The sequence below is a fragment of the Passer domesticus genome, chromosome 27 (genome assembly GCF_036417665.1).
Source record: "Passer domesticus isolate bPasDom1 chromosome 27, bPasDom1.hap1, whole genome shotgun sequence".
Taxonomy (NCBI): Eukaryota; Metazoa; Chordata; class Aves; order Passeriformes; family Passeridae; genus Passer; species Passer domesticus.
Window position 1 is genome coordinate 2,515,351 of NC_087500.1, and position 24,968 is coordinate 2,540,318.

A 24,968-nucleotide genomic window follows, 5' to 3' on the forward strand; every position below is an offset into this window, starting at 1 on the left:
TCCTTCCCCACAAGGCTCCAGCCCTGCTGCACTTGTTCCCAGGTTTCCTCAGCAGCGTCCACGGCTGATTGTGTCCTTGCCTGTGCTCCTGGTTTGTGTGTGCTTGTGTTCAGGCAGAGTGCACAGGAATCCATGTGGAAGCAGAAATTCGTGCGTGAATCCCACCTGATTGGAGGAGCATATGTGTCATTGTGTGTCTCTTTGTGTGTTCCTCTGTGTGCCCTGTTTTGTTACTCAACCAGTGAAATGCATTGATCACATTGGAGACGCTCTCCACTGCTCTGCTGTGATCATTACAGAGCAGCATTTGCCCAGACTCAGAAGGATCCTGGGTGCAGTTGAACAATGATGCAGCAGCGTGCAGGAGATTTGTCCAGGGAAGAGGCGCTGAAATACAGTCTCTGCTTCCTGAACCCTCCTTCTCCCACTGCTCTAAACTTCATGCACTGCTTCTGCCAATTGCCAGCACCAACAAGGATGGTTTCACCCAAGTTTGGATTTTTAGCTTAATTCTGTTTGAAATATTGGGAGTGGCTCACCACGGCTGGGAGTGCTCACACACACAGACACATGGACACACAGACACATGGACACACGGACACACAGACACAGGTCTCTCCAGGCCAGTGCACAGCTGCTCTCCCCTGAACTGCATCACATTGGTTTTGCGGACACCAAGAAAGGCTGAAGCTTTATGTCCAGCTCCTCTATTCCTGTGAGTAGGTTTCTTTCCAGTGCCCTGAAGGACAATTCGGGAGTCCCCACATGACAGCAAAGGGAGGATGGGAGGGAACAGATGATGGGAGCGAAGGAAAGGCAGGCAGTGTCAATGGTGAGCTCCACGATGCCAGGCCGATGCCCTGCCCCCCAGGCCGGCCCCGGCGCTGCCGACGTGCAGAGAGCCGAGCGCCGCCCCGCAGCCCCCGCGCTCGCCTCCGCTCCGTTCCCCGCCAGGACTCGGCGAGAGCCCGAGCGGCAGCGGCGCAGGGCTCAGCCCCGGGGCGGAGCTGGCGGCGGCGGAGAGGAGGCGGCACGGCCGCAGCAGAGCCGGGGCTCAGCGGCACAGCGAGGCTCGGCCGGCGGAGCGGCGGCATGCGGCGGGCTCGGGGCGCGGCGCTGCCGGCGCTGGCCCTGGTGCTGATCATCGGTGCGCGGGGGTGGCGGGGGAGGTGGCGGAGGCAGGGGCTGGGGCTGCGTCTGCCTGGGATGAGCATTGGGCTCGGCATTTCTCTCTGGCACTCCTGCTCCTCCTTGCTTCTGTTACACCCTCTGCCCTCGATTCTCCTCTCCTCAATGAATCCACTCTCTCCCAGCTTGCCGGATCTGCTACTGCATTTCTTTGATCATCCATTGTTTCATTCAATCATCTAGCCATTCATGCAATTCAGCCAGTCACTTTTCCTTCATTCCAGTCTCCCATTCTGCAGTCTGACACTTCTCCAAAATATTCAACATTCCTATTTCCAAGTAATTACTCTCAGAGAAGCAGTCTCTCCATCCTTTATTCTCAGAATATCCTAGCTACCTCTGATCTGTCCTCCTCTGCCCTCTTCCCACTTCAAGTGCGTGGCATTTGCTGCAGACGGAAAGTGATTGTTCTTTTCTCCGTGGCAGTGGCTGTGGCCAGAGCCCAGGTACAGCAGGAGCCATTCCTGGAGACCACCGAGGGCACCGGCATCAACATCACCTGCTCACATTCCAAAATCCAGACCGGCGATTTGATCTACTGGTACCGACAGTTCCCTGGCCGAGGACCCGAACTCTTTGTGAGCGTTCACAAGGACTCCAAAGAGCTGCCGGACAGGGCGGGCCGTGTGTGGGTGTCGGCAGATCGGCGTCGGAGCGCGCTGTGGCTCGGGCGGCCCCGGCGCGGGGACGCGGCCGTGTATTACTGCGCGCTGGGGCCACGGGCAGAGGAGCCGGGGCTGCGGCCGGGCACGAACCGCCGCGGGCGGGGCCGGGCGGGGCCAGCAGGGGGCGCTGCCGCTCCCGCTTGACGCCGCTCGCCGGGGCCGGCACCGAGCCGCGCCTGCAACCCCCGGCATCCCGACCGGGAGCAACCACGGGCCCGCCACACGGCCCGGCCTGCTGCCAGAGACCCCTCCGGGCACAAGGATGCTGCCCTGCACGGCGCACAAACCAATTCTGCTGGAACGGAACATTTCAGCAGCGGTCAAAGCAATCTGGAAAGGAATTTCAGATCCCATTGACCCCCAAAGGAAGGCTCAGGAGATGTTGGCCCATTGCTCGGTGAGGAAAGGGGCCTGCTGAAAAATGACAGAGAAAAGGCCGACACACTCCGTGCCTGCTTGCCCTCAGTGTAACTGCTTTGCTTCTCCTCACTTCCGTCACATCCCTGAGCCTCCCTGACGCCTTTCTGGGAATACAGCAGCACCCTGAGAAGGGGAAGTATTTAAAGAACTCCTAGTTCACATACACGCGTTCACGGTACCACAAACACACTCTGGAGCTTGTACACACCCAAACAGTAACTCATTGCTCAGCATTTATGAAGAGGTGTGTGCACACACATTTCCGAAGGAGACCCAGGCACAAACACTTCTCCTTCTGCCATGTCCCCACTGATGTGCAAACACTCATACTCGCTCCTATTCCTGCTCCTGCACCCAAGTCTGCGCACGTACATCTATGTGAATATTCTCCATCCAGAGATGTGCACACATAAAGCACATCCCAACATGGATCTATTCCCACACACTTAGATATACACCTTCCCTTCGTCCCTCCTCAGCTCACCCTGATGCTCACTGGATTTTGCCTCTCCTTGTGTCGCCATTGGGCTGCTGTTTCCAATCCTCCCCTGTTAAAATTCCCTTTAGAAAGCAGCCGTGACTGTCTGGACATCTTACCCTCTGTTCAGCCTGTGGTTACACAAACCATGCCAGGGCTTTTCTGACTCCTTGTCCTTCCCAAAAAGGCTACAGCCCTGCTGCACTTGTTCCCAGGTTTCCTCAGCGGTGTCCATGGTTGATTGTGTCCTCACCTGTACTCCTGTTTAGTGTGTGCTTGTGTTCAGGCAGAGTGTGCAGGAATCCGTATGGGAGCACAAATTCGTGCATGAATCTCCCCCGATGTGCAGGAGCCTGTGAGTGTGTCTGTGTGTGTCCGTGTGTGTCTTTGTGTGTCTGTGTCCTATTGTGTTACTCAACCAGTGAAATGTGTTGATCTCCCTGGAGATGTCTCCCCTGGTCTGATCTGATCATCACAGAGCAGCATTTGCCCACACTCAGAAGGATCCTGGGAGCAGTTGAACAGTGATGTAGCAGCGTGCAGGAGATTTGTCCAGGGAAGAGGCGCTGAAATGCAGTCCCTGCTCCCTGAGCCCTCCTTCTCTCACTGCTCTAAACATCACACTCTGCAACTGCCAACTGCCAGCACCAACAAGGATGGTTTCACCCAAGTTTGAATTTTTAATTTATATCCGTTTGAATTGCTGGAAGTGGACAGCATAGCTGGGATTGCTCACACACACACGGACACACAGACACACAGACACAGGGACACTCAGGGACACAGACAGACGGATACAGGGACACACGAACACATGGACACAACCAAAGACAAACAGACACACAGACACAAGGACACAGAGACACATGGATACACAGACACATAGACACATGGACAGACAGCCGCATGGACAAACAGACACAGGTCTCTCCAGGCCAGTGCACAGATGCTCTCCCCTGAACTGCATCAGACTGCTTTCTTGGACACCGAGAAAGGCTGAGGCTTTATGCCCAGCTTTCTCTATCCGTGTGTGTGGGTTTCTTTCCACTGTCCTGAAGGACAATTCGGGAGTCCCCATATGACAGCAAAGGGAGGATGGGAGGGAACAGATGATGGGAGCGAAGGAAACGCAGGCAGTGTCAATGGTGAGCTGCACGATGCCAGCCCGATGCCCTGCCCCCCAGGCCGGCCCCGGCGCTGCCGACGTGCAGAGAGCCGAGCGCCGCCCCGCAGCCCCCGCGCTCGCCTCCGCTCCGTTCCCCGCCAGGACTCGGCGAGAGCCCGAGCGGCAGCGGCGCAGGGCTCAGCCCCGGGGCGGAGCTGGCGGCGGCGGAGAGGAGGCGGCACGGCCGCAGCAGAGCCGGGGCTCAGCGGCACAGCGAGGTTCGGCCGGCGGAGCGGCGGCATGCGGCGGGCTCGGGGCGCGGCGCTGCCGGCGCTGGCCGCGCTGATCATCGGTGCGCGGGGGTGCCGAAGGCGTCTGGGCTGGGTTGGGGTGATCCCGCAGGTCCCCGGCGGCTGCTGTCCTTCGTGGCTTCTTCACACATCTTTTCTCGAGAGTTCTTCTCCCATTCACCCTTCCCTCTTCTCCATCCCATACTCCTGCATAAATTTCTTGATTTTATTCTGTGTCCAACCCTGCACAAGCATTCCGTTCCTTTCATTTTTATTATTTGCAAAGCAGGTCCTTTCACTTTCTAACTTCTCATCTTTTCTTTTCTCCACTTTATCCCACATACTCCGGTTCTCCAGAGATTGCATGCTTCTTCCTGTCATTCACACATTCATCTCTCCACAAGCGATTAATGGACACTTGCATATCTACATAGCTTGAAATCTCCTCGGTACTGGTTTTCTCACCATCTCTGTACGTTCCTGACGGTTTGTGCGAAATTTGATCTGTGCAGTGGGGCAGTGCAGAATTTAAAGTTTATCCATTTTCTTTCCCTGGCAGTGGCTTCAAGCAGAGCCCAGGTGCATCAGGAGCCATTCCTAGAGACCACCGAGGGCATCGCCATCAACATCACCTGCTCACACTCCACAAGAGTGACCGGCGATTACATCCATTTCTACCGTCAGGTCCCGGGAGGAGCTCCAGAATTCCTTGCACTCGCTGCTAGAGGATCCAAGGAAGTGCCGGCCATTGCAGGACAGCTGTGGGTGTCGCAGGACGGGCGTTGGAGCGCGCTGTGGCTCGGGCGGCCCCGGCGCGGGGACGCGGCCGTGTATTACTGCGCGCTGGGGCCACGGGCAGAGGAGCCGGGGCTGCGGCCGGGCACGAACCGCCGCGGGCGGGGCCGGGCGGGGCCAGCAGGGGGCGCTGCCGCTCCGCCCGCCGCGCTCCCGCGGTTCCGATCTGCAAAGGACCCGGCCACCCTCACCTTCCCCCTGACAGGCATTCATCCTTTCCCTGCACATCAGTAACACCTCACGCGTCCTGAAAAGCAAACACAAGGGTTTAGCAACGCTGCAAGTGTCAGAGGGAGACACTAGAAAGACTGGGCTCCACATGAGGTTACTGCTCGGATTCTTGCTCTAAAGCCCCCTTTTCCTTTAGGGACAGGAGCTTTTCAGCGTCTTCATGAGCTCCTTTGCATGTAGAACTTCAGCAGAGGCCACTGTCAGGGCATTTGGAAGGTGAGAGTGTCTGCTTCTCTAAGGCTCACATCAGGTCCGTTTTCCTTTCCCAAGGGAAGAACAAGGAAAAGCAAAGTGATGAACAAAGCACACAATGACATCAATCGGGCAGTAGGTGATAAGAGAGAGAAGGAGGGAGCTCAGAGCTCTCCTACTTCTAATGGATGGCCCATTAGCAAACTGCTGTGATGTGGCTCAGGCTGAGTGTGTGAGTGAAAAGAAGGGATAATAAGAACATGAGAATAATGGAGGTTTAAGAAGGTCTTGTAGTGTTAGAGAGCCCCCACCAAGGAATGTTTGTGAGGCTGTGCAGTCTCCAGCCTTGGAGTTCTCCAAAAGCCACCCGGCTTTGGAGATTAGCAGTGACACCACAGAGCTGAGGACACCTCGGGAAGGTGAGAAACCTCAGTGGGGAAGAATCCCCCCAGCTCCCAGGTGCCCACCCTGGGTGTGCAGCAGAGCTGGCCATTGCAGCTGAGGAGGGGAGGACTCCACTGCGAGCTGAGCGGGATCAGCCCCTTCCCATCACTGAGGCCCCAGGGGCTCGGGATGCTCACAGTGCCAATGGCTGAGGGATCCTCGGGGGCTGCTGCTGGACGAGCCAGAAACGCACAAGGAGCAGTGCAGGCACTGCAGGGACAGGTCACTGCTCTGCCTGCTCCCGCCGCTGCTTCCTTTGCTGCCGCCCAGAGTCGTTTCCGGCAGCTCTGTTCTCTCGGGGCTGGGACGCGCTTTCTGCCTCTGCCCCACTCAGCAAACACGCAGCTCGCTCTCGCCATGCACCTCGCAAACCTCATCCTCACCTTCTGCCTGGGCCAGCTCCTCGGTAAGTCTTTGCCTCTTTCCCAAGGCACCCGTGTTCTTCTTCTTCATCTTCTTCTTCCTTCCTTCCTTCCTTCCCCTCAGGAAATCCTCAAAAGCCTTATCAGGACCATGGGGAAAATGCCAGTGAATAAAGGGAAAATAGTAAAAAAATAGTTCTTGTGATTTTGCAAGTGTTTCCTGAAGGAGCTATTTAACTTGTACATGGAAAGGGAAGAGAGAGAAACCTCAGGCCTTTTTCTGTCTCTTCTCTCGCCTTCAATCCATCTCCCTCTACCTCTCTCTTCTTATCCTTTTGCAGTCACCTCAGGAGATCTCAGCTGTCTCTACAGTCCCACATTCTTCCCATTTCAACCAACATTCCCAGCTCCTCTCAAGCCCTCCCCAGGCACCTCAAAGTTCTCCCTTCACTGACATTAACAGGGTGTCCCATTCTGCCTCCAGCCTCACACAGCTCTGCCACGGCTTCCAGAGTTCACTGGGATGGACACAACCAGGGCTCCCCCTTTCCAGCATCATCATTGTGTGTGCTTAGAGACTGAGGAGCCCTCAGAGGTGAGAGGGATGGGGAAGCAAGATGAGCCTTTCTGCTGCACCTCCCTGGGCTCCTCAGGCAGTTGGAGAGTTGCTGGTGCCAGCACACACAGTTCAGCCATGACAGGCTGTTCCTTGTTCCTTCAAGCAGTAGGGCAGGAGCAGGAAGGCAGCCCAGCTCCCCTTTAGAGGATGCAGAGCAAGGAGCTCTGAACTCCTGCCCAAAATCTTTCAGGACAATGCTACAAGGCAGGGAGATGCCTTCACCAGGATTTTCCATGCACTTCCATTTGCTTCCCACTGTCCTTCCCTGTGGAGCTACTGACTCTGACTTTCTTGCAGGCACCACGGCGCAGATCACAGTCACCCAGGAAGATGGAGCAGTCACAGTCAAGCAGGGACACCCCTTCCACACCACCTGCAAATACCAGAGCAGTTATTTCAATGGCTTGCTCTGGTACCAGCTGCAGAAAGGCCAAGCCCCACGGCTGCTCTCCTATCAGTCAGGGACTGGCCCCAGGCACAGCGGCCGTTTCACCACGCACCTGAACACCACGGGCAAATCCAGTGTCCTGCAGCTGGAGCACGTGGAGCTCTCTGACACTGCCTTGTACCTCTGTGCTGTGCGAGACACCCTGGTGCAGGCAGCTTCCTCAGCTGTGCAACAAGCCAGGGCAGGGAGGGGATGTGTCAGTGCAAGGCTGAGCTTGGGGAGGGACCCTGATCTCATCCTGCTGCTCAGCATCAGCTGCATCTCTATGTGTGTACAACAGTCTGATGGTTTTGACATCAACCAATCCATCACTTCTATTGAAATATTATTTTGGACTATTTTTGACTCATTTCCACAGTGTGCAGTCTCAAAGTAAAGAAAAATATCCCCTGTGCTTGCCTGGGACCTTGTCCTCCACATTCCAGCCCTGCTGCATTTGTCCCCACATGTCCTCAGCAGAGCCCAGGGCTGGTTGTGTGTTCCTGCCTTGTGAGCCCGTGGAGCAGCCCCGTTTGCATGGACACACGTGAAGCACGGATTTGTGTGTGGCTGCACACGGGAGAGCACGGCCCTGTGTCTGTCCGTGTGTGTCCCTGATCGCGAGGGAATTTCCTGAGCATGCCAGGGACAGCGAGCAGTGCCCTGGCCCTGAGCAGCACAGAGCAGCAGCTTGCCAGGCTCGCCAAGAGCCCGAGTGCAGCTGAGCGGGGCCGGCAGCTGCCCGCTGCAGGTGCGTGCAGGGTGGATGTGCGTGCCATGCGGTGTCGCTGCTGTGTGCGGTGGGACACAGCTGTCCCTTGTCCCTGGCCACGGCAAAGGTCCTGGTGTGGCTCGTGGCGCTGGTGGCGTGAGAGGCGGGGGCTGAGGCGGGTGGCGGGGCGGAGCTGGCGGCGGCGGAGAGGAGGCGGCACGGCCGCAGCAGAGCGGGGGCTCAGCGGCACAGCGAGGCTCGGCCGGCGGAGCGGCGGCATGCGGCGGGCTCGGGGCGCGGCGCTGCCGGCGCTGGCCGCGCTGATCATCGGTGCGCCTGGGCGGGGAAGGGCCTTGGCTGGGTTGGGGTGATCCCGCAGGTGCCCGGAGGCTGCCGTCCTGCCTGACTTCTTCACACATCTTTTCTCGAGAGTTCTTGTCCCATTCATCCCTCCGCTTCTCCATCCCATACTCCCGCAGAAATCTCCTGATCCTATTCTGTGTCCAACCCTGCACAAGCATTCCATTCCTCTGCTTCTTAGTGGCTTACAAAGTCAGTCCTCAGCCGTTGGCACTTTTCTTCTTTCCTTTTTGTGGTTTCTCCTACATCCTTCCATTCTAAAGTGACTGCACTTTTATTCCTGTCATTCACACATTCATGTCTCCACAAAGTAGTAATGGACACTTCCATTCCTGCTTATCCTGAAATCAACTCAGCACTCTTTTTCTCATAATCTCTGTACATTCCTGACTGTTTCGGCGGGAATAATTACGTCCAGTGGGGCAGTGCAGAATTTAAAGTTTATCCGTTTTCTTTCCCTGGCAGTGGCTTCAAGCAGAGCCCAGGTGCAGCAGGAGCCATTCCTGGCGACCACCGAGGGCATCGGCATCAACATCACCTGCTCACATCCCACTAAAAGGAGCAACGATTACATCCATTTCTACCGTCAGCTGCCGGGACAAAGCCCCGAATTCCTCGCAGTTGCTTATACAAGTTCCAAGGCTGTGCCGGCCATTGCAGGACAGCTGTGGGTGTCGCAGGACGGGCGTCGGAGCGCGCTGTGTCTCGGGCGGCCCCGGCGCGGGGACGCGGCCGTGTATTACTGCGCGCTGGGGCCACGGGCAGAGGAGCCGGGGCTGCGGCCGGGCACGAACCGCCGCGGGCGGGGCCGGGCGGGGCCAGCAGGGGGCGCTGCCGCTCCCGCTTGACGCCGCTCGCCGGGGCCGGCACCGAGCCGCGCCGGCAACCCCCGGCATCCCGACCGGGAGCAACCACGGGCCCGCCACACGGCCTGGCCTGCTGCCAGAGACCCCTCCGGGCACAAGGATGCTGCCCTGCACGGCGCTCAAACCAATTCTGCTGGAATGGAACATTTCAGCAGCGGTCAAAGCAATCAGGAAAGGAATTTCTGATCCCATTGCGTTGGCAGCCAAAGGAAGGCTCAGGAGATGTTGGCTCCCCGCTCGGTGAGGAAAGGGGACCTAGTGACAAATGACAGGGAAAGGCCGACACAGTCCATGCCTGCCTGCCTTCGGTTTAACTCCTGAGCTTCTCCTCACTTCCATCGCATCCCTGAGCCTCCCTGAATTGTTTCTGGGAATAAAGCAGCACCCTGAGAAGGGGAATTATTTATAGAACTCCCTCAACAGACACACGACTTCATGGTATCACAAACACACTCTGGAGCTTGTACACAGCCAAACAGTAACTCATAGCTCGGCATTTATGAAGAGGTGTGTGCACAACATTTCTGAAGGAGACCCGGGCCAGACACTTTTCCTTCTGCCATGTCCCCACTCATGTGCAAACACTCACATCCACTACTATTCCTGCTCCTGTCCACAAGTCGGTGCACGCACATCTACGTGAACACTCCTGTCTAGAGATGTGGACGCATAAAGCACACCCTAACATGGATCTATTCCCACACACTTAGATATACACCTTCCCTACTTCCCTGCTCAGCTCACCCTGATGGTTACTGAGTTTTTGCCTCCCCGTGTCTCAACGCTGGGCTGCTGGTTCCAATGCTGCCCCATTAAAATTGCCTTCAGGAATGTAGGCGTGCCTCTCTGGACATCTTACCCTCTCTTCAGCCTCTCAGTACCTAAAACGTGCCAGGGCCTTGCCTGACTCTTTGTCCTTCCCCACAAGGCTCCAGCCCTGCTGCACTTGTTCCCAGGTTTCCTCAGCAGCGTCCACGGCTGATTGTGTCCTTGCCTGTGCTCCTGGTTTGTGTGTGCTTGTGTTCAGGCAGAGTGCACAGGAATCCATGTGGAAGCAGAAATTCGTGCGTGAATCCCACCTGATTGGAGGAGCATATGTGTCATTGTGTGTCTCTTTGTGTGTTCCTCTGTGTGCCCTGTTTTGTTACTCAACCAGTGAAATGCATTGATCACATTGGAGACGCTCTCCACTGCTCTGCTGTGATCATTACAGAGCAGCATTTGCCCAGACTCAGAAGGATCCTGGGTGCAGTTGAACAATGATGCAGCAGCGTGCAGGAGATTTGTCCAGGGAAGAGGCGCTGAAATACAGTCTCTGCTTCCTGAACCCTCCTTCTCCCACTGCTCTAAACTTCATGCACTGCTTCTGCCAATTGCCAGCACCAACAAGGATGGTTTCACCCAAGTTTGGATTTTTAGCTTAATTCTGTTTGAAATATTGGGAGTGGCTCACCACGGCTGGGAGTGCTCACACACACAGACACATGGACACACAGACACATGGACACACGGACACACAGACACAGGTCTCTCCAGGCCAGTGCACAGCTGCTCTCCCCTGAACTGCATCACATTGGTTTTGCGGACACCAAGAAAGGCTGAAGCTTTATGTCCAGCTCCTCTATTCCTGTGAGTAGGTTTCTTTCCAGTGCCCTGAAGGACAATTCGGGAGTCCCCACATGACAACAAAGGGAGGATGGGAGGGAACAGATGATGGGAGCGAAGGAAACGCAGGCAGTGTCAATGGTGAGCTCCACGATGCCAGGCCGATGCCCTGCCCCCCAGGCCGGCCCCGGCGCTGCCGACGTGCAGAGAGCCGAGCGCCGCCCCGCAGCCCCCGCGCTCGCCTCCGCTCCGTTCCCCGCCAGGACTCGGCGAGAGCCCGAGCGGCAGCGGCGCAGGGCTCAGCCCCGGGGCGGAGCTGGCGGCGGCGGAGAGGAGGCGGCACGGCCGCAGCAGAGCCGGGGCTCAGCGGCACAGCGAGGCTCGGCCGGCGGAGCGGCGGCATGCGGCGGGCTCGGGGCGCGGCGCTGCCGGCGCTGGCCCTGGTGCTGATCATCGGTGCGCGGGGGTGGCGGGGGAGGTGGCGGAGGCAGGGGCTGGTGCTGCGTCTGCCTGGGATGAGCATTGGGCTCGGCATTTCTCTCTGGCACTCCTGCTCCTCCTTGCTTCTGTTACACCCTCTGCCCTCGATTCTCCTCTCCTCAATGAATCCACTCTCTCCCAGCTTGCCGGATCTGCTACTGCTTTTCTTTGATCATCCATTGTTTCATTCAATCATCTAGCCATCCATGCAATTCAGCCAGTCACTTTTCCTTCATTCCAGTCTCCCATTCTGCAGTCTGACACTTCTCCAAAATATTCAACATTCCTATTTCCAAGTAATTACTCTCAGAGAAGCAGTCTCTCCATCCTTTATTCTCAGAATATCCTAGCTACCTCTGATCTGTCCTCCTCTGCCCTCTTCCCACTTCAAGTGCATGGCATTTGCTGCAGACGGAAAGTGATTGTTCTTTTCTCCGTGGCAGTGGCTGTGGCCAGAGCCCAGGTACAGCAGGAGACATTCCTGGAGACCACCGAGGGCACCGGCATCAACATCACCTGCTCACATTCCAAAATCCAGACCAGCGATTTGATCTACTGGTACCGACAGTTCCCTGGCCGAGGACCCGAACTCTTTGTGAGCGTTCACAAGGACTCCAAAGAGCTGCCGGACAGGGCGGGCCGTGTGTGGGTGTCGGCAGATCGGCGTCGGAGCGCGCTGTGTCTCGGGCGGCCCCGGCGCGGGGACGCGGCCGTGTATTACTGCGCGCTGGGGCCACGGGCAGAGGAGCCGGGGCTGCGGCCGGGCACGAACCGCCGCGGGCGGGGCCGGGCGGGGCCAGCAGGGGGCGCTGCCGCTCCCGCTTGACGCCGCTCGCCGGGGCCGGCACCGAGCCGCGCCTGCAACCCCCGGCATCCCGACCGGGAGCAACCACGGGCCCGCCACACGGCCTGGCCTTCTGCCAGAGACCCTCCGGGCACAAGGATGCTGCCCTGCATGGCGCACAAACCAATTCTGCTGGAACGGAACATTTCAGCAGCGGTCAAAGCAATCTGGAAAGGAATTTCAGATCCCATTGACCCCCAAAGGAAGGCTCAGGAGATGTTGGCCCATTGCTCGGTGAGGAAAGGGGCCTGCTGAAAAATGACAGAGAAAAGGCCGACACACTCCGTGCCTGCTTGCCCTCAGTGTAACTGCTTTGCTTCTCCTCACTTCCGTCACATCCCTGAGCCTCCCTGACGCCTTTCTGGGAATACAGCAGCACCCTGAGAAGGGGAAGTATTTAAAGAACTCCTAGTTCACATACACGCGTTCACGGTACCACAAACACACTCTGGAGCTTGTACACACCCAAACAGTAACTCATTGCTCAGCATTTATGAAGAGGTGTGTGCACACACATTTCCGAAGGAGACCCAGGCACAAACACTTCTCCTTCTGCCATGTCCCCACTGATGTACAAACACTCATACTCGCTCCTATTCCTGCTCCTGCACCCAAGTCTGCGCACGTACATCTATGTGAATATTCTCCATCCAGAGATGTGCACACATAAAGCACATCCCAACATGGATCTATTCCCACACACTTAGATATACACCTTCCCTTCGTCCCTCCTCAGCTCACCCTGATGCTCACTGGATTTTGCCTCTCCTTGTGTCGCCATTGGGCTGCTGTTTCCAATCCTCCCCTGTTAAAATTCCCTTTAGAAAGCAGCCGTGACTGTCTGGACATCTTACCCTCTGTTCAGCCTGTGGTTACACAAACCATGCCAGGGCTTTTCTGACTCCTTGTCCTTCCCAAAAAGGCTACAGCCCTGCTGCACTTGTTCCCAGGTTTCCTCAGCGGTGTCCATGGTTGATTGTGTCCTCGCCTGTACTCCTGTTTAGTGTGTGCTTGTGTTCAGGCAGAGTGTGCAGGAATCCGTATGGGAGCACAAATTCGTGCATGAATCTCCCCCGATGTGCAGGAGCCTGTGAGTGTGTCTGTGTGTGTCCGTGTGTGTCTTTGTGTGTCTGTGTCCTATTGTGTTACTCAACCAGTGAAATGTGTTGATCTCCCTGGAGATGTCTCCCCTGGTCTGATCTGATCATCACAGAGCAGCATTTGCCCACACTCAGAAGGATCCTGGGAGCAGTTGAACAGTGATGTAGCAGCGTGCAGGAGATTTGTCCAGGGAAGAGGCGCTGAAATGCAGTCCCTGCTCCCTGAGCCCTCCTTCTCTCACTGCTCTAAACATCACACTCTGCAACTGCCAACTGCCAGCACCAACAAGGATGGTTTCACCCAAGTTTGAATTTTTAATTTATATCCGTTTGAATTGCTGGAAGTGGACAGCATAGCTGGGATTGCTCACACACACACGGACACACAGACACACAGACACAGGGACACTCAGGGACACAGACAGACGGATACAGGGACACACGAACACATGGACACAACCAAAGACAAACAGACACACAGACACAAGGACACAGAGACACATGGATACACAGACACATAGACACATGGACAGACAGCCGCATGGACAAACAGACACAGGTCTCTCCAGGCCAGTGCACAGATGCTCTCCCCTGAACTGCATCAGACTGCTTTCTTGGACACCGAGAAAGGCTGAGGCTTTATGCCCAGCTTTCTCTATCCGTGTGTGTGGGTTTCTTTCCACTGTCCTGAAGGACAATTCGGGAGTCCCCATATGACAGCAAAGGGAGGATGGGAGGGAACAGATGATGGGAGCGAAGGAAACGCAGGCAGTGTCAATGGTGAGCTGCACGATGCCAGCCCGATGCCCTGCCCCCCAGGCCGGCCCCGGCGCTGCCGACGTGCAGAGAGCCGAGCGCCGCCCCGCAGCCCCCGCGCTCGCCTCCGCTCCGTTCCCCGCCAGGACTCGGCGAGAGCCCGAGCGGCAGCGGCGCAGGGCTCAGCCCCGGGGCGGAGCTGGCGGCGGCGGAGAGGAGGCGGCACGGCCGCAGCAGAGCCGGGGCTCAGCGGCACAGCGAGGCTCGGCCGGCGGAGCGGCGGCATGCGGCGGGCTCGGGGCGCGGCGCTGCCGGCGCTGGCCGCGCTGATCATCGGTGCGCGGGGGTGCCGAAGGCGTCTGGGCTGGGTTGGGGTGATCCCGCAGGTCCCCGGCGGCTGCTGTCCTTCGTGGCTTCTTCACACATCTTTTCTCGAGAGTTCTTCTCCCATTCACCCTTCCCTCTTCTCCATCCCATACTCCTGCATAAATTTCTTGATTTTATTCTGTGTCCAACCCTGCACAAGCATTCCGTTCCTTTCATTTTTATTATTTGCAAAGCAGGTCCTTTCACTTTCTAACTTCTCATCTTTTCTTTTCTCCACTTTATCCCACATACTCCGGTTCTCCAGAGATTGCATGCTTCTTCCTGTCATTCACACATTCATCTCTCCACAAGCGATTAATGGACACTTGCATATCTACATAGCTTGAAATCTCCTCGGTACTGGTTTTCTCACCATCTCTGTACGTTCCTGACGGTTTGTGCGAAATTTGATCTGTGCAGTGGGGCAGTGCAGAATTTAAAGTTTATCCATTTTCTTTCCCTGGCAGTGGCTTCAAGCAGAGCCCAGGTGCATCAGGAGCCATTCCTAGAGACCACCGAGGGCATCGGCATCAACATCACCTGCTCACACTCCACAAGAGTGACCGGCGATTACATCCATTTCTACCGTCAGCTGCCGGGAGGAGCTCCAGAATTCCTTGCACTCGCTGCTAGAGGATCCAAGGAAGTGCCGGCCATTGCAGGACAGCTGTGGGTGTCGCAGGACGGGCGTTGGAGCGCGCTGTGGCTCGGGCGGCCCCGGCGCGGGGACGCGGCCGTGTATTACTGCGCGCTGGGGCCACGGGCAGAGGAGCCGGGGCTGCGGCCGGGCACGAACCGCCGCGGGCGGGGCCGGGCGGGGCCAGCAGGGGGCGCTGCCGCTCCGCCCGCCGCGCTCCCGCGGTTCCGATCTGCAAAGGACCCGGCCACCCTCACCTTCCCCCTGACAGGCATTCATCCTTTCCCTGCACACCAGTAACACCTCACGCGTCCTGAAAAGCAAACACAAGGGTTTAGCAACGCTGCAAGTGTCAGAGGGAGACACTAGAAAGACTGGGCTCCACATGAGGTTACTGCTCGGATTCTTGCTCTAAAGCCCCCTTTTCCTTTAGGGACAGGAGCTTTTCAGCGTCTTCATGAGCTCCTTTGCATGTAGAACTTCAGCAGAGGCCACAGTCAGGGCATTTGGAAGGTGAGAGTGTCTGCTTCTCTAAGGCTCACATCAGGTCCGTTTTCCTTTCCCAAGGGAAGAACAAGGAAAAGCAAAGTGATGAACAAAGCACACAATGACATCAATCGGGCAGTAGGTGATAAGAGAGAGAAGGAGGGAGCTCAGAGCTCTCCTACTTCTAATGGATGGCCCATTAGCAAACTGCTGTGATGTGGCTCAGGCTGAGTGTGTGAGTGAAAAGAAGGGATAATAAGAACATGAGAATAATGGAGGTTTAAGAAGGTCTTGTAGTGTTAGAGAGCCCCCACCAAGGAATGTTTGTGAGGCTGTGCAGTCTCCAGCCTTGGAGTTCTCCAAAAGCCACCCGGCTTTGGAGATTAGCAGTGACACCACAGAGCTGAGGACACCTCGGGAAGGTGAGAAACCTCAGTGGGGAAGAATCCCCCCAGCTCCCAGGTGCCCACCCTGGGTGTGCAGCAGAGCTGGCCATTGCAGCTGAGGAGGTGAGGACTCCACTGCGAGCTGAGCGGGATCAGCCCCTTCCCATCACTGAGGCCCCAGGGGCTCGGGATGCTCACAGTGCCAATGGCTGAGGGATCCTCGGGGGCTGCTGCTGGACGAGCCAGAAACGCACAAGGAGCAGTGCAGGCACTGCAGGGACAGGTCACTGCTCTGCCTGCTCCCGCCGCTGCTTCCTTTGCTGCCGCCCAGAGTCGTTTCCGGCAGCTCTGTTCTCTCGGGGCTGGGACGCGCTTTCTGCCTCTGCCCCACTCAGCAAACACGCAGCTCGCTCTCGCCATGCACCTCGCAAACCTCATCCTCACCTTCTGCCTGGGCCAGCTCCTCGGTAAGTCTTGCCCCTTCCCCAAGGCACCCCTGTTCTTCTTCTTCTTTTCTTCTTCTTCTTCCTTCCCCCCAGGAAATCCTCAAAAGCCTTCTCAGCACCATGGGGGAAATGCCAGTGAATGAAGGGAGAAGACTAAGGAAAAATCTGCTTGTGTTTGTGGTTTTGCAAGTGTTTCCTGAAGGAGCTATTTAACTTGTACATGGAAAGGGAAGAGAGAGAAACCTCAGGCCTTTTTCTGTCTCTTCTCTCGCCTTCAATCCATCTCCCTCTACCTCTCTCTTCTTATCCTTTTGCAGTCACCTCAGGAGATCTCAGCTGTCTCTACAGTCCCACATTCTTCCCATTTCAACCAACATTCCCAGCTCCTCTCAAGCCCTCCCCAGGCACCTCAAAGTTCTCCCTTCACTGACATTAACAGGGTGTCCCATTCTGCCTCCAGCCTCACACAGCTCTGCCACGGCTTCCAGAGTTCACTGGGATGGACACAACCAGGGCTCCCCCTTTCCAGCATCATCATTGTGTGTGCTTAGAGACTGAGGAGCCCTCAGAGGTGAGAGGGATGGGGAAGCAAGATGAGCCTTTCTGCTGCACCTCCCTGGGCTCCTCAGGCAGTTGGAGAGTTGCTGGTGCCAGCACACACAGTTCAGCCATGACAGGCTGTTCCTTGTTCCTTCAAGCAGTAGGGCAGGAGCAGGAAGGCAGCCCAGCTCCCCTTTAGAGGATGCAGAGCAAGGAGCTCTGAACTCCTGCCCAAAATCTTTCAGGACAATGCTACAAGGCAGGGAGCTGCCTTCACCAGGATTTTCCATGCACTTCCATTTGCTTCCCACTGTCCTTCCCTGTGGAGCTACTGACTCTGACTTTCTTGCAGGCACCACGGCGCAGATCACAGTCACCCAGGAAGATGGAGCAGTCACAGTCAAGCAGGGACACCCCTTCCACACCACCTGCAAATACCAGAGCAATGGCTTCTCCGGCTTGCTCTGGTACCAGCTGCAGAAAGGCCAAGCCCCACGGCTGCTCTCCTATCAGGCAGGGACTGGCCCCAGGCACAGCGGCCGTTTCACCACGCACCTGAACACCACGGGCAAATCCAGTGTCCTGCAGCTGGAGCACGTGGAGCTCTCTGACACTGCCTTGTACCTCTGTGCTGTGCGAGACACCCTGGTGCAGGCAGCTTCCTCAGCTGTGCAACAACCCGGGCAGGGAGGGGATGTGTCAGTGCAAGGCTGAGCTTGGGCAGGGACCCTGATCTCACCACGATGCTCACCAGAAATTCCATCTCTATGTGTGTACAATGGTCTCATGGTTTTGGCATCACCCATTCTATCACTTCCATTGAAAAATTATTTTGGACTATTTTTGACTCATTTCCACATTGGGCAGTCTCTAAGTAAAGAAAAATATGCCCTGTGCTTGCCTGGAACCTTGTCCTTCTGCACTCCAGCCCTGCTGCTTTGGGCCCCACATGTCCTCAGCAGAGCCCAGGGCTGGTTGTGTGTTCCTGCCTTGTGAGCCCTTGGAGCAGCCCCGTTTGCATGGACACACGTGAAGCACGGATTTGTCTGTGGCTGCACACTGGAGAGCACGGCCCTGTGTCTGTCCGTGTGTGTCCCTGATCGGGAGGGAATTTCCTGAGCATGCCAGGGACAGCGAGCAGTGCCCTGGCCCTGAGCAGCACAGAGCAGCAGCTTGCCAGGCTCGCCAAGAGCCCGAGCGCAGCTGAGCGGGGCCGGCAGCTGCCCGCTGCAGGTGCGTGCAGGGTGGATGTGCTTGCCATGCGGTGTCGCGGCTGTGTGCGATGGGCCACAGCTGTCCCTTGTCCCTGGCCACGGCAAAGGTCCTTGTGTGGCTCGTGGCGCTGGTGGCGTGAGAGGCGGGGGCTGAGGCGGGTGGCGGGGCGGAGCTGGCGGCGGCGGAGAGGAGGCGGCACGGCCGCAGCAGAGCCGGGGCTCAGCGGCACAGCGAGGCTCGGCCGGCGGAGCGGCGGCATGCGGCGGGCTCGGGGCGCGGCGCTGCCGGCGCTGGCCGCGCTGATCATCGGTGAGCCGGGGGAAGGCAGCAGTAGGGGAGCTTGTGTGGCTGTGTGAGACCCCGCTCGCCCTATGATTCATCTCTTACCCTCCTTCTGCTCAATTCTTGTTCGCTCTCTGTCTCCTCTGCCGTCATAGGGTGTGTTTTGCCTCAGTGAAATCCTTCCCAGAGAATTTGACTCCGTTACCGCCATTTTTCCATCCATCCATCCATCCATCCATCCATCCATCCAGGCAAATCTAATTTCCTCATTCCTTTCTCCCCTTAAAAATTTCAATTGTCTTTCATAACATCTGTCCTTGGTTCTTGTCATCAGCGAAACCCTCTTGGAGAAATAATCTCTTTATAGTTTATTATCAGAACACATCCCAGTTTGAGCTACTCTCATCCTCGCCCATCTCTGACTGAAAGGGATTTTTTTAACAGGGTTGGGTCGGAAAAGTGATAGTTCTTTTCTCCGTGGCAGTGGCTATGGTCAGAGCCCAGGTACAGCAGGAGCCATTCCTAGAGACCACCGAGGGCGCCGGCATCAACATCACCTGCTCACATCCCAAAATCCAGACCAGCGATTGGATCCAGTGGTACCGTCAGCTCCCTGGCCGAGAACCCGAAATCCTCACAGTCATAATGAAAGAGTCCAAAGAGCTGCCGGACAGTGCGGGCCGTGTGTGGGTGTCGGCAGACCGGCGCTCGAGCGCGCTGTGGCTCGGGCGGCCCCGGCGCGGGGACGCGGCCGTGTATTACTGCGCGCTGGGGCCACGGGCAGAGGAGCCGGGGCTGCGGCCGGGCACGAACCGCCGCGGGCGGGGCCGGGCGGGGCCAGCAGGGGGCGCTGCCGGGGCGCGGCTCCGCAGCTCCTTCCGCTGCCCCGAGCCCGCACGCACCGGCACCGCCAGTGACAGGGAAAAGGCCCGCACACTCCCTGCCTGCCTGCCCTCAGTGCTACTGCTATTGCTTCTCCTCACTTCCGTCCCCTCCCTGACACCTTTCTGGGAATACAGCAGCACCCTCAGTAGAAAAAAAAAGTAATTAAAATACTCCTACTGCATATGCAGGAGTCCACAGTACCACGAACACACTCAGGAGCTTGCCCACAGCCAAAGAATAACTGCATTGAATAGCTCTGCATTGATGAAGAGGTGTGTGCACACACTTTTCCGAAGGAGACCCAGTCACCAACACTTCTTCTGCCAGGTCCCCACTGGTGTGCAAAGAGACACACTCACGCCTGTTCCTGCTCCTACACCAAAGTATATGAACACACATCTACGTGAACACTCTTGTCTAGAGATGTGCACACATAAAACACATCCCAATGGAAATCTATTCCCACACAGTCCCTCCCTTCTTCCCTCCTGAGCTCACCCTGGTGTTCACCGGGTTTTGCCTCCCCATGTGTCACCATTGGGCTGCTGGTTCCAACCCTGTCATGTTAAAACTGCCTTCAGGAAAGCCTTTGTGCCTCGATGGACATCTTACCCTCTGTTCAGGCTGTCAGTACACAAACTATGCCAGGACCTTGCCTGACTCTTTGTCTTTCCCCACAAGACTCCAGCCCTGCTGCACTTGTTCCCAGGTTTCCTCAGCAGCGTCCATGGCTGATTGTGTTCTCCTGTTCTCCTTGCCTGTTCTCCTGGTTTGTGTATGCTTGTGTTCAGGCAGGGTCCACAGGAATCCATGTGGGAGCACAAAATCCTGCATGAATCCCCCCCAATATGCAGAAGCCTCTGCATGTGTGTATGTCTGTGTGGGTGTGTCTGTATGTGTCCATGTGTGTCTGCATCCTATTCTGTTTCTCAATAAGTGAAATGTGTTGATCTCACCAGAGATGCTCTCCACTGCTCTGCCATGAGCATCACAGAGCAGCATTTGCCCTGACACACGAGAAGCCCGGGTGTAGCAGGACAATGATGTAGCAGCATGCAGGAGATTTGTCCAGGGCAGAGACACTCAAATGCAGTCTCTGTTTCCTGAGCCCTCCTTCTCCCACTGCTCTGAACACAGACACACGGACACATGGTAACACAGACATACAGACAGGTGTCTCCAGGCCAGTGCACTGCTGCCCTCCCCTGATCTGCATCACATTGGTTTCGTGGACACAGAGAAAGGCTGAGGCTTTATGCCCAGCTCCTCTATCCGTGTGTGTGGATTTCTTTCCAGTGCCCTGAAGAACAATTCGGGAGTCCCCACATGACAGCAAAGGGAGGATGGGAGGGAACAGATGATGGGAGCGAAGGAAACGCAGGCAGTGTCAATGGTGAGCTCCACGATGCCAGGCCGATGCCCTGCCCCCCAGGCCGGCCCCGGCGCTGCCGACGTGCAGAGAGCCGAGCGCCGCCCCGCAGCCCCCGCGCTCGCCTCCGCTCCGTTCCCCGCCAGGACTCGGCGAGAGCCCGAGCGGCAGCGGCGCAGGGCTCAGCCCCGGGGCGGAGCTGGCGGCGGCGGAGAGGAGGCGGCACGGCCGCAGCAGAGCCGGGGCTCAGCGGCACAGCGAGGCTCGGCCGGCGGAGCGGCGGCATGCGGCGGGCTCGGGGCGCGGCGCTGCCAGCGCTGGCCGCGCTGATGATGATCGGTGAGTTGCGTTGGCGCCGAAGAGGCCGCATTCTGGACTGGGGTGATCCCGCAGGTCCCCGGAGGCTGCCGTCCTGCCTGGCTTCTTCTCAGACCTCTTCCCAGGAGCTGTCTGCTCATCGCTCCCTCTCCTTCGTGCAAGACTCCCACAGAAATACGATTCTATTAAATGCCCATCCTAGCACAAGAATTCCATTCCTGTCCTTCTTCATTTGTTACGAAGTCTGTCCTTACCCTTTTTAAATTTTTCTTCTTTATTTTTTGTGCTTGCTCCCATATCTTCCCATTCTCCAGTGACTGCATGATTCTTCCTGACATTCACGCATTCATCTCTCCACAAATTCCTAATGGACTCTTCCTTTCCTGCTTATCTTGAAATCCCCTCGGTACTGGTTTTCTCATCATCTCTGTACGTTCCTGACTACCTCTGCGGGATTCATACTGGGCAGTGGGGCAGTGCAGAATTTAAAGTTTATCCATTTTCTTTCCCTGGCAGTGGCTACAGGAAGAGCCCAGGTACAGCAGGAGCCATTCCTGGAGACCACAGAAGGCGACGGCATCAACATCACCTGCTCACACCCCAAAAAAGTGCTCGGTGAATACATCCACTTCTACCGTCATCTGCCTGGCAAAGGCCCCGAATTCCTCGCCCTCACAGCTAGAGGCTCCAAGGAAGTGCCGGCCATTGCAGGAAAGTTGACGGTGTCGCAGGACGGGCGTTCGAGCGCGCTGTGGCTCGGGCGGCCCCGGCGCGGGGACGCGGCCGTGTATTACTGCGCGCTGGGGCCACGGGCAGAGGAGCCGGGGCTGCGGCCGGGCACGAACCGCCGCGGGCGGGGCCGGGCGGGGCCAGCAGGGGGCGCTGCCGCTCCCGCTTGACGCCGCTCGCCGGGGCCGGCACCGAGCCGCGCCTGCAACCCCCGGCATCCCGACCGGGAGCAACCACGGGCCCGCCATACGGCCTGGCCTGCTGCCAGAGACCCCTCCGGGCACAAGGATGCTGCCCTGCACGGCGCACAAAACAATTCTGCTGGAACGGAACATTTCAGCAGAGGTCAAAGCAATCTGGAATGGAATTTCAGATCCCATTGCGTTGGCAGCCATAGGAAGGCTCAGGAAATGTTTGCTCATTGCTCGGTGAGGAAACGGGACCTAGTGACAAATGACACGGAAAGGCCGACACACGCCCTGCCTGCCTGCCCTCAGTGTAGCGGCTTTGCTTCTCCTCACTTCCATCACATCCCTGAGCCTCCCTGACGCCTTTCTGGGAATAAAGCAGCACCCTGAGAAGGGGAAGTAATTAAAGAACTCCTACTACACATACACGACTTCATGGTATCACAAACACACTCTGGGGCTTGTATACAGCCAAAAAGTAACTCATATCTCTGCACTGATGAAGAGGTGTGTGCACACACATTTCCAAAGGAGACCTAGGCACAGACACTTCTCCTTCTGCCATGTCCCCACTGATGTGCAAACGCACACACCCATTCCTATTCCTGCTCCTGCACTCAAGCTGTTCATACATATCTATGTGAATATTCCCATTCAGGCGTGTGCAGACGTGAAGCATATCCCAACAGGGATCTATTCCCATACTCTTACCTACACACCCTTCTTCCCTCCTCAGCTCATCCGGATGGTCACAGGGTTTTGCCTCTCTTTGTGTCACCATTGGGCTGCTGGGTCTGACCCTGTCCTGTTGAGATTACCTTCAGGAGAGCCTTTGTGCTTAGCTCTGTTCAGCCTGTGGTCACACAAACTATGCCAGGGCCTTGCCTGACTCCTTGTCCTTCTTCACAAGGCTCCAGCCCTGCTGCACTTCTTCCCAGGTTTCCTCAGCAGCGTCCATGGCTGATTATGATCTTGTCCGTGTTCCTGGTTTTTGTGCATTTGTGTTCAGGCAGGGTCCACAGGAATCCATGTGGGAGCACAAAATCCTGCATGAATCCACCCCGATATGCAGAGCCCTTATGTGTGTGTGTGTCTGTGTGTCCATGTGTGTCTGTGTGTCCGTGTGTGTGTCCTATTGTGTCACTCAGCAAGTTAAATGCGTTGATCTCCCTGGAGACGCTCTCCACTGCTCTGCCCTGAGCTTCACAGAGCTGCATTTGCCCAGACTCAGAAGGAGCCCTTGTACGGATGAATGGTGATGCAGCAGCTTGCTGGATATTTGTCTTCAGAGAAGAGGCGCTGAAGTGCAGTCCCTGCTTCCTGAGCCCTCCTTTTCCAGCTCCTCTAAACATCACAATCTGCTACAGCCAACTGCAAGCCCAAACAAGGATGGTTTCACCCAAGTTTGGGATATAAAGCTTAATTCTGTTTGAAATGTTGGCAGTGGCTCAGCATTGCTGTCAGTGCTCACACACACCCGGACATACAGATACATGGACATAGGGATTCACAGATACATGGAGACACAGACACACAGGCACAGACACATAGACACACGAATACATAGATACATGGTCACGCAGACTGACAGACAGACACACGGACACAGAGACACACAGACAGGTCTTTCCAGGCCAGTGCACAGCTGCTCTCCCCTGACCTGCATCACATTGGTTTCATGGACACAGAGAAAGGCTGAGGCTTTATGCCCAGCTCGTCTACCCGTGTGAGTGGGTTTCTTTCTAGTGCCCTGAAGGACAATTCGGGAGTCCCCACATGACAGCAAAGGGAGGATGGGAGGGAACAGATGATGGGAGCGAAGGAAAGGCAGGCAGTGTCAATGGTGAGCTCCACGATGCCAGGCCGATGCCCTGCCCCCCAGGCCGGCCCCGGCGCTGCCGACGTGCAGAGAGCCGAGCGCCGCCCCGCAGCCCCCGCGCTCGCCTCCGCTCCGTTCCCCGCCAGGACTCGGCGAGAGCCCGAGCGGCAGCGGCGCAGGGCTCAGCCCCGGGGCGGAGCTGGCGGCGGCGGAGAGGAGGCGGCACGGCCGCAGCAGAGCCGGGGCTCAGCGGCACAGCGAGGCTCGGCCGGCGGAGCGGCGGCATGCGGCGGGCTCGGGGCGCGGCGCTGCCGGCGCTGGCCGCGCTGATCATCGGTGCGCGGGGGTGCCGAAGGCGCCTGGGCTGGGATGATCCCACAGGTCCCCGGAGGCTGCCGTCCTGCCTGGCTTCTTCCCAGACCTTTTCTCGAGAGTTCTTCTCCCATTAATCCCTCCCTCTTCTCCATCCCATACTCCCGCAGAAATATTCTCATTCTATTTTGTGTCCAACCCTGCACAAGTATTCCATTCCTCTACCTCTTAATGGCTTAAAAAGTCAGTCCTTAGCCCCTGGTACTTTTCTTCTTTTCTTTTTGTGCTTTCTCCTACATCCTTCCATTCTAAAGAGACTGCACTTTTCTTCCTGTCGTTCACACATTCATGTCTCCACAAAGTAGTAAAGGACACTTCCATTCCTGCTTATCCTGAAATCAACTCAGTATTGTTTTTTCTCATAATCTCTATACATTCCTGACTGTTTCGGCGGGAATAATTACGTCCAGTGGGGCAGTGCAGAATTTAAAGTTTATCCGTTTTCTTTCCCTGGCAGTGGCTTCAAGCAGAGCCCAGGTGCAGCAGGAGCCATTCCTGGAGACCACCGAGGGCATCGGCATCAACATCACCTGCTCGCATCCCACTAAAAGGAGCAACGATTACATCCATTTCTACCGTCAGCTGCCGGGACAAAGGCCCGAATTCCTCGCAGTTGCTTATACAAGTTCCAAAGCTGTGCCGGCCATTGCAGGACAGCTGTGGGTGTCGGCAGATCAGCGTCGGAGCGCGCTGTGGCTCGGGCGGCCCCGGCGCGGGGACGCGGCCGTGTATTACTGCGCGCTGGGGCCACGGGCAGAGGAGCCGGGGCTGCGGCCGGGCACGAACCGCCGCGGGCGGGGCCGGGCGGGGCCAGCAGGGGGCGCTGCCGCTCCGCCCGCCGCGCTCCCGCGGTTCCGATCTGCAAAGGACCCGGCCACCCTCACCTTCTCCCTGACAGGCATTCATCCTTTCCCTGCACACCAGTAACACCTCACGCGTCCTGAAAAGCAAACACAAGGGTTTAGCAACGCTGCAACTGTCAGAGGGAGAC

General features: G+C 57.0%; 8 gene segments (V, D, J or C); all 8 read left to right on the forward strand.

Moving 5' to 3' along the window:
• The first annotated feature begins 1,092 nt into the window (after window positions 1-1,092).
• On the forward strand, window positions 1,093-1,997 carry LOC135286546 (T cell receptor alpha variable 4-like). The segment is given in 2 exon segments: window positions 1,093-1,147; window positions 1,615-1,997. Coding segments are annotated over 2 exon segments (438 nt in total).
• A 4,168-nt stretch (window positions 1,998-6,165) lies between these two features.
• LOC135286547 (T cell receptor alpha variable 1-2-like) lies at window positions 6,166-8,088 on the forward strand. The segment is given in 3 exon segments: window positions 6,166-6,214; window positions 7,087-7,354; window positions 8,028-8,088. Coding segments are annotated over 3 exon segments (378 nt in total).
• Window positions 8,089-8,206: 118 nt separating this feature from the next.
• Window positions 8,207-9,136, forward strand: LOC135286548 (T cell receptor alpha variable 4-like). The segment is given in 2 exon segments: window positions 8,207-8,258; window positions 8,754-9,136. Coding segments are annotated over 2 exon segments (435 nt in total).
• Window positions 9,137-11,160: 2,024 nt separating this feature from the next.
• On the forward strand, window positions 11,161-12,065 carry LOC135286549 (T cell receptor alpha variable 4-like). The segment is given in 2 exon segments: window positions 11,161-11,215; window positions 11,683-12,065. Coding segments are annotated over 2 exon segments (438 nt in total).
• A 4,167-nt stretch (window positions 12,066-16,232) lies between these two features.
• On the forward strand, window positions 16,233-17,514 carry LOC135286550 (T cell receptor alpha variable 1-1-like). The segment is given in 2 exon segments: window positions 16,233-16,281; window positions 17,153-17,514. Coding segments are annotated over 2 exon segments (411 nt in total).
• A 758-nt stretch (window positions 17,515-18,272) lies between these two features.
• Window positions 18,273-19,917, forward strand: LOC135286551 (T cell receptor alpha variable 4-like). The segment is given in 3 exon segments: window positions 18,273-18,324; window positions 18,782-19,210; window positions 19,892-19,917. Coding segments are annotated over 3 exon segments (507 nt in total).
• A 918-nt stretch (window positions 19,918-20,835) lies between these two features.
• LOC135286552 (T cell receptor alpha variable 26-2-like) lies at window positions 20,836-21,768 on the forward strand. The segment is given in 2 exon segments: window positions 20,836-20,890; window positions 21,386-21,768. Coding segments are annotated over 2 exon segments (438 nt in total).
• Window positions 21,769-23,889: 2,121 nt separating this feature from the next.
• On the forward strand, window positions 23,890-24,872 carry LOC135286553 (T cell receptor alpha variable 4-like). The segment is given in 3 exon segments: window positions 23,890-23,941; window positions 24,435-24,771; window positions 24,845-24,872. Coding segments are annotated over 3 exon segments (417 nt in total).
• Window positions 24,873-24,968: the final 96 nt, after the last annotated feature.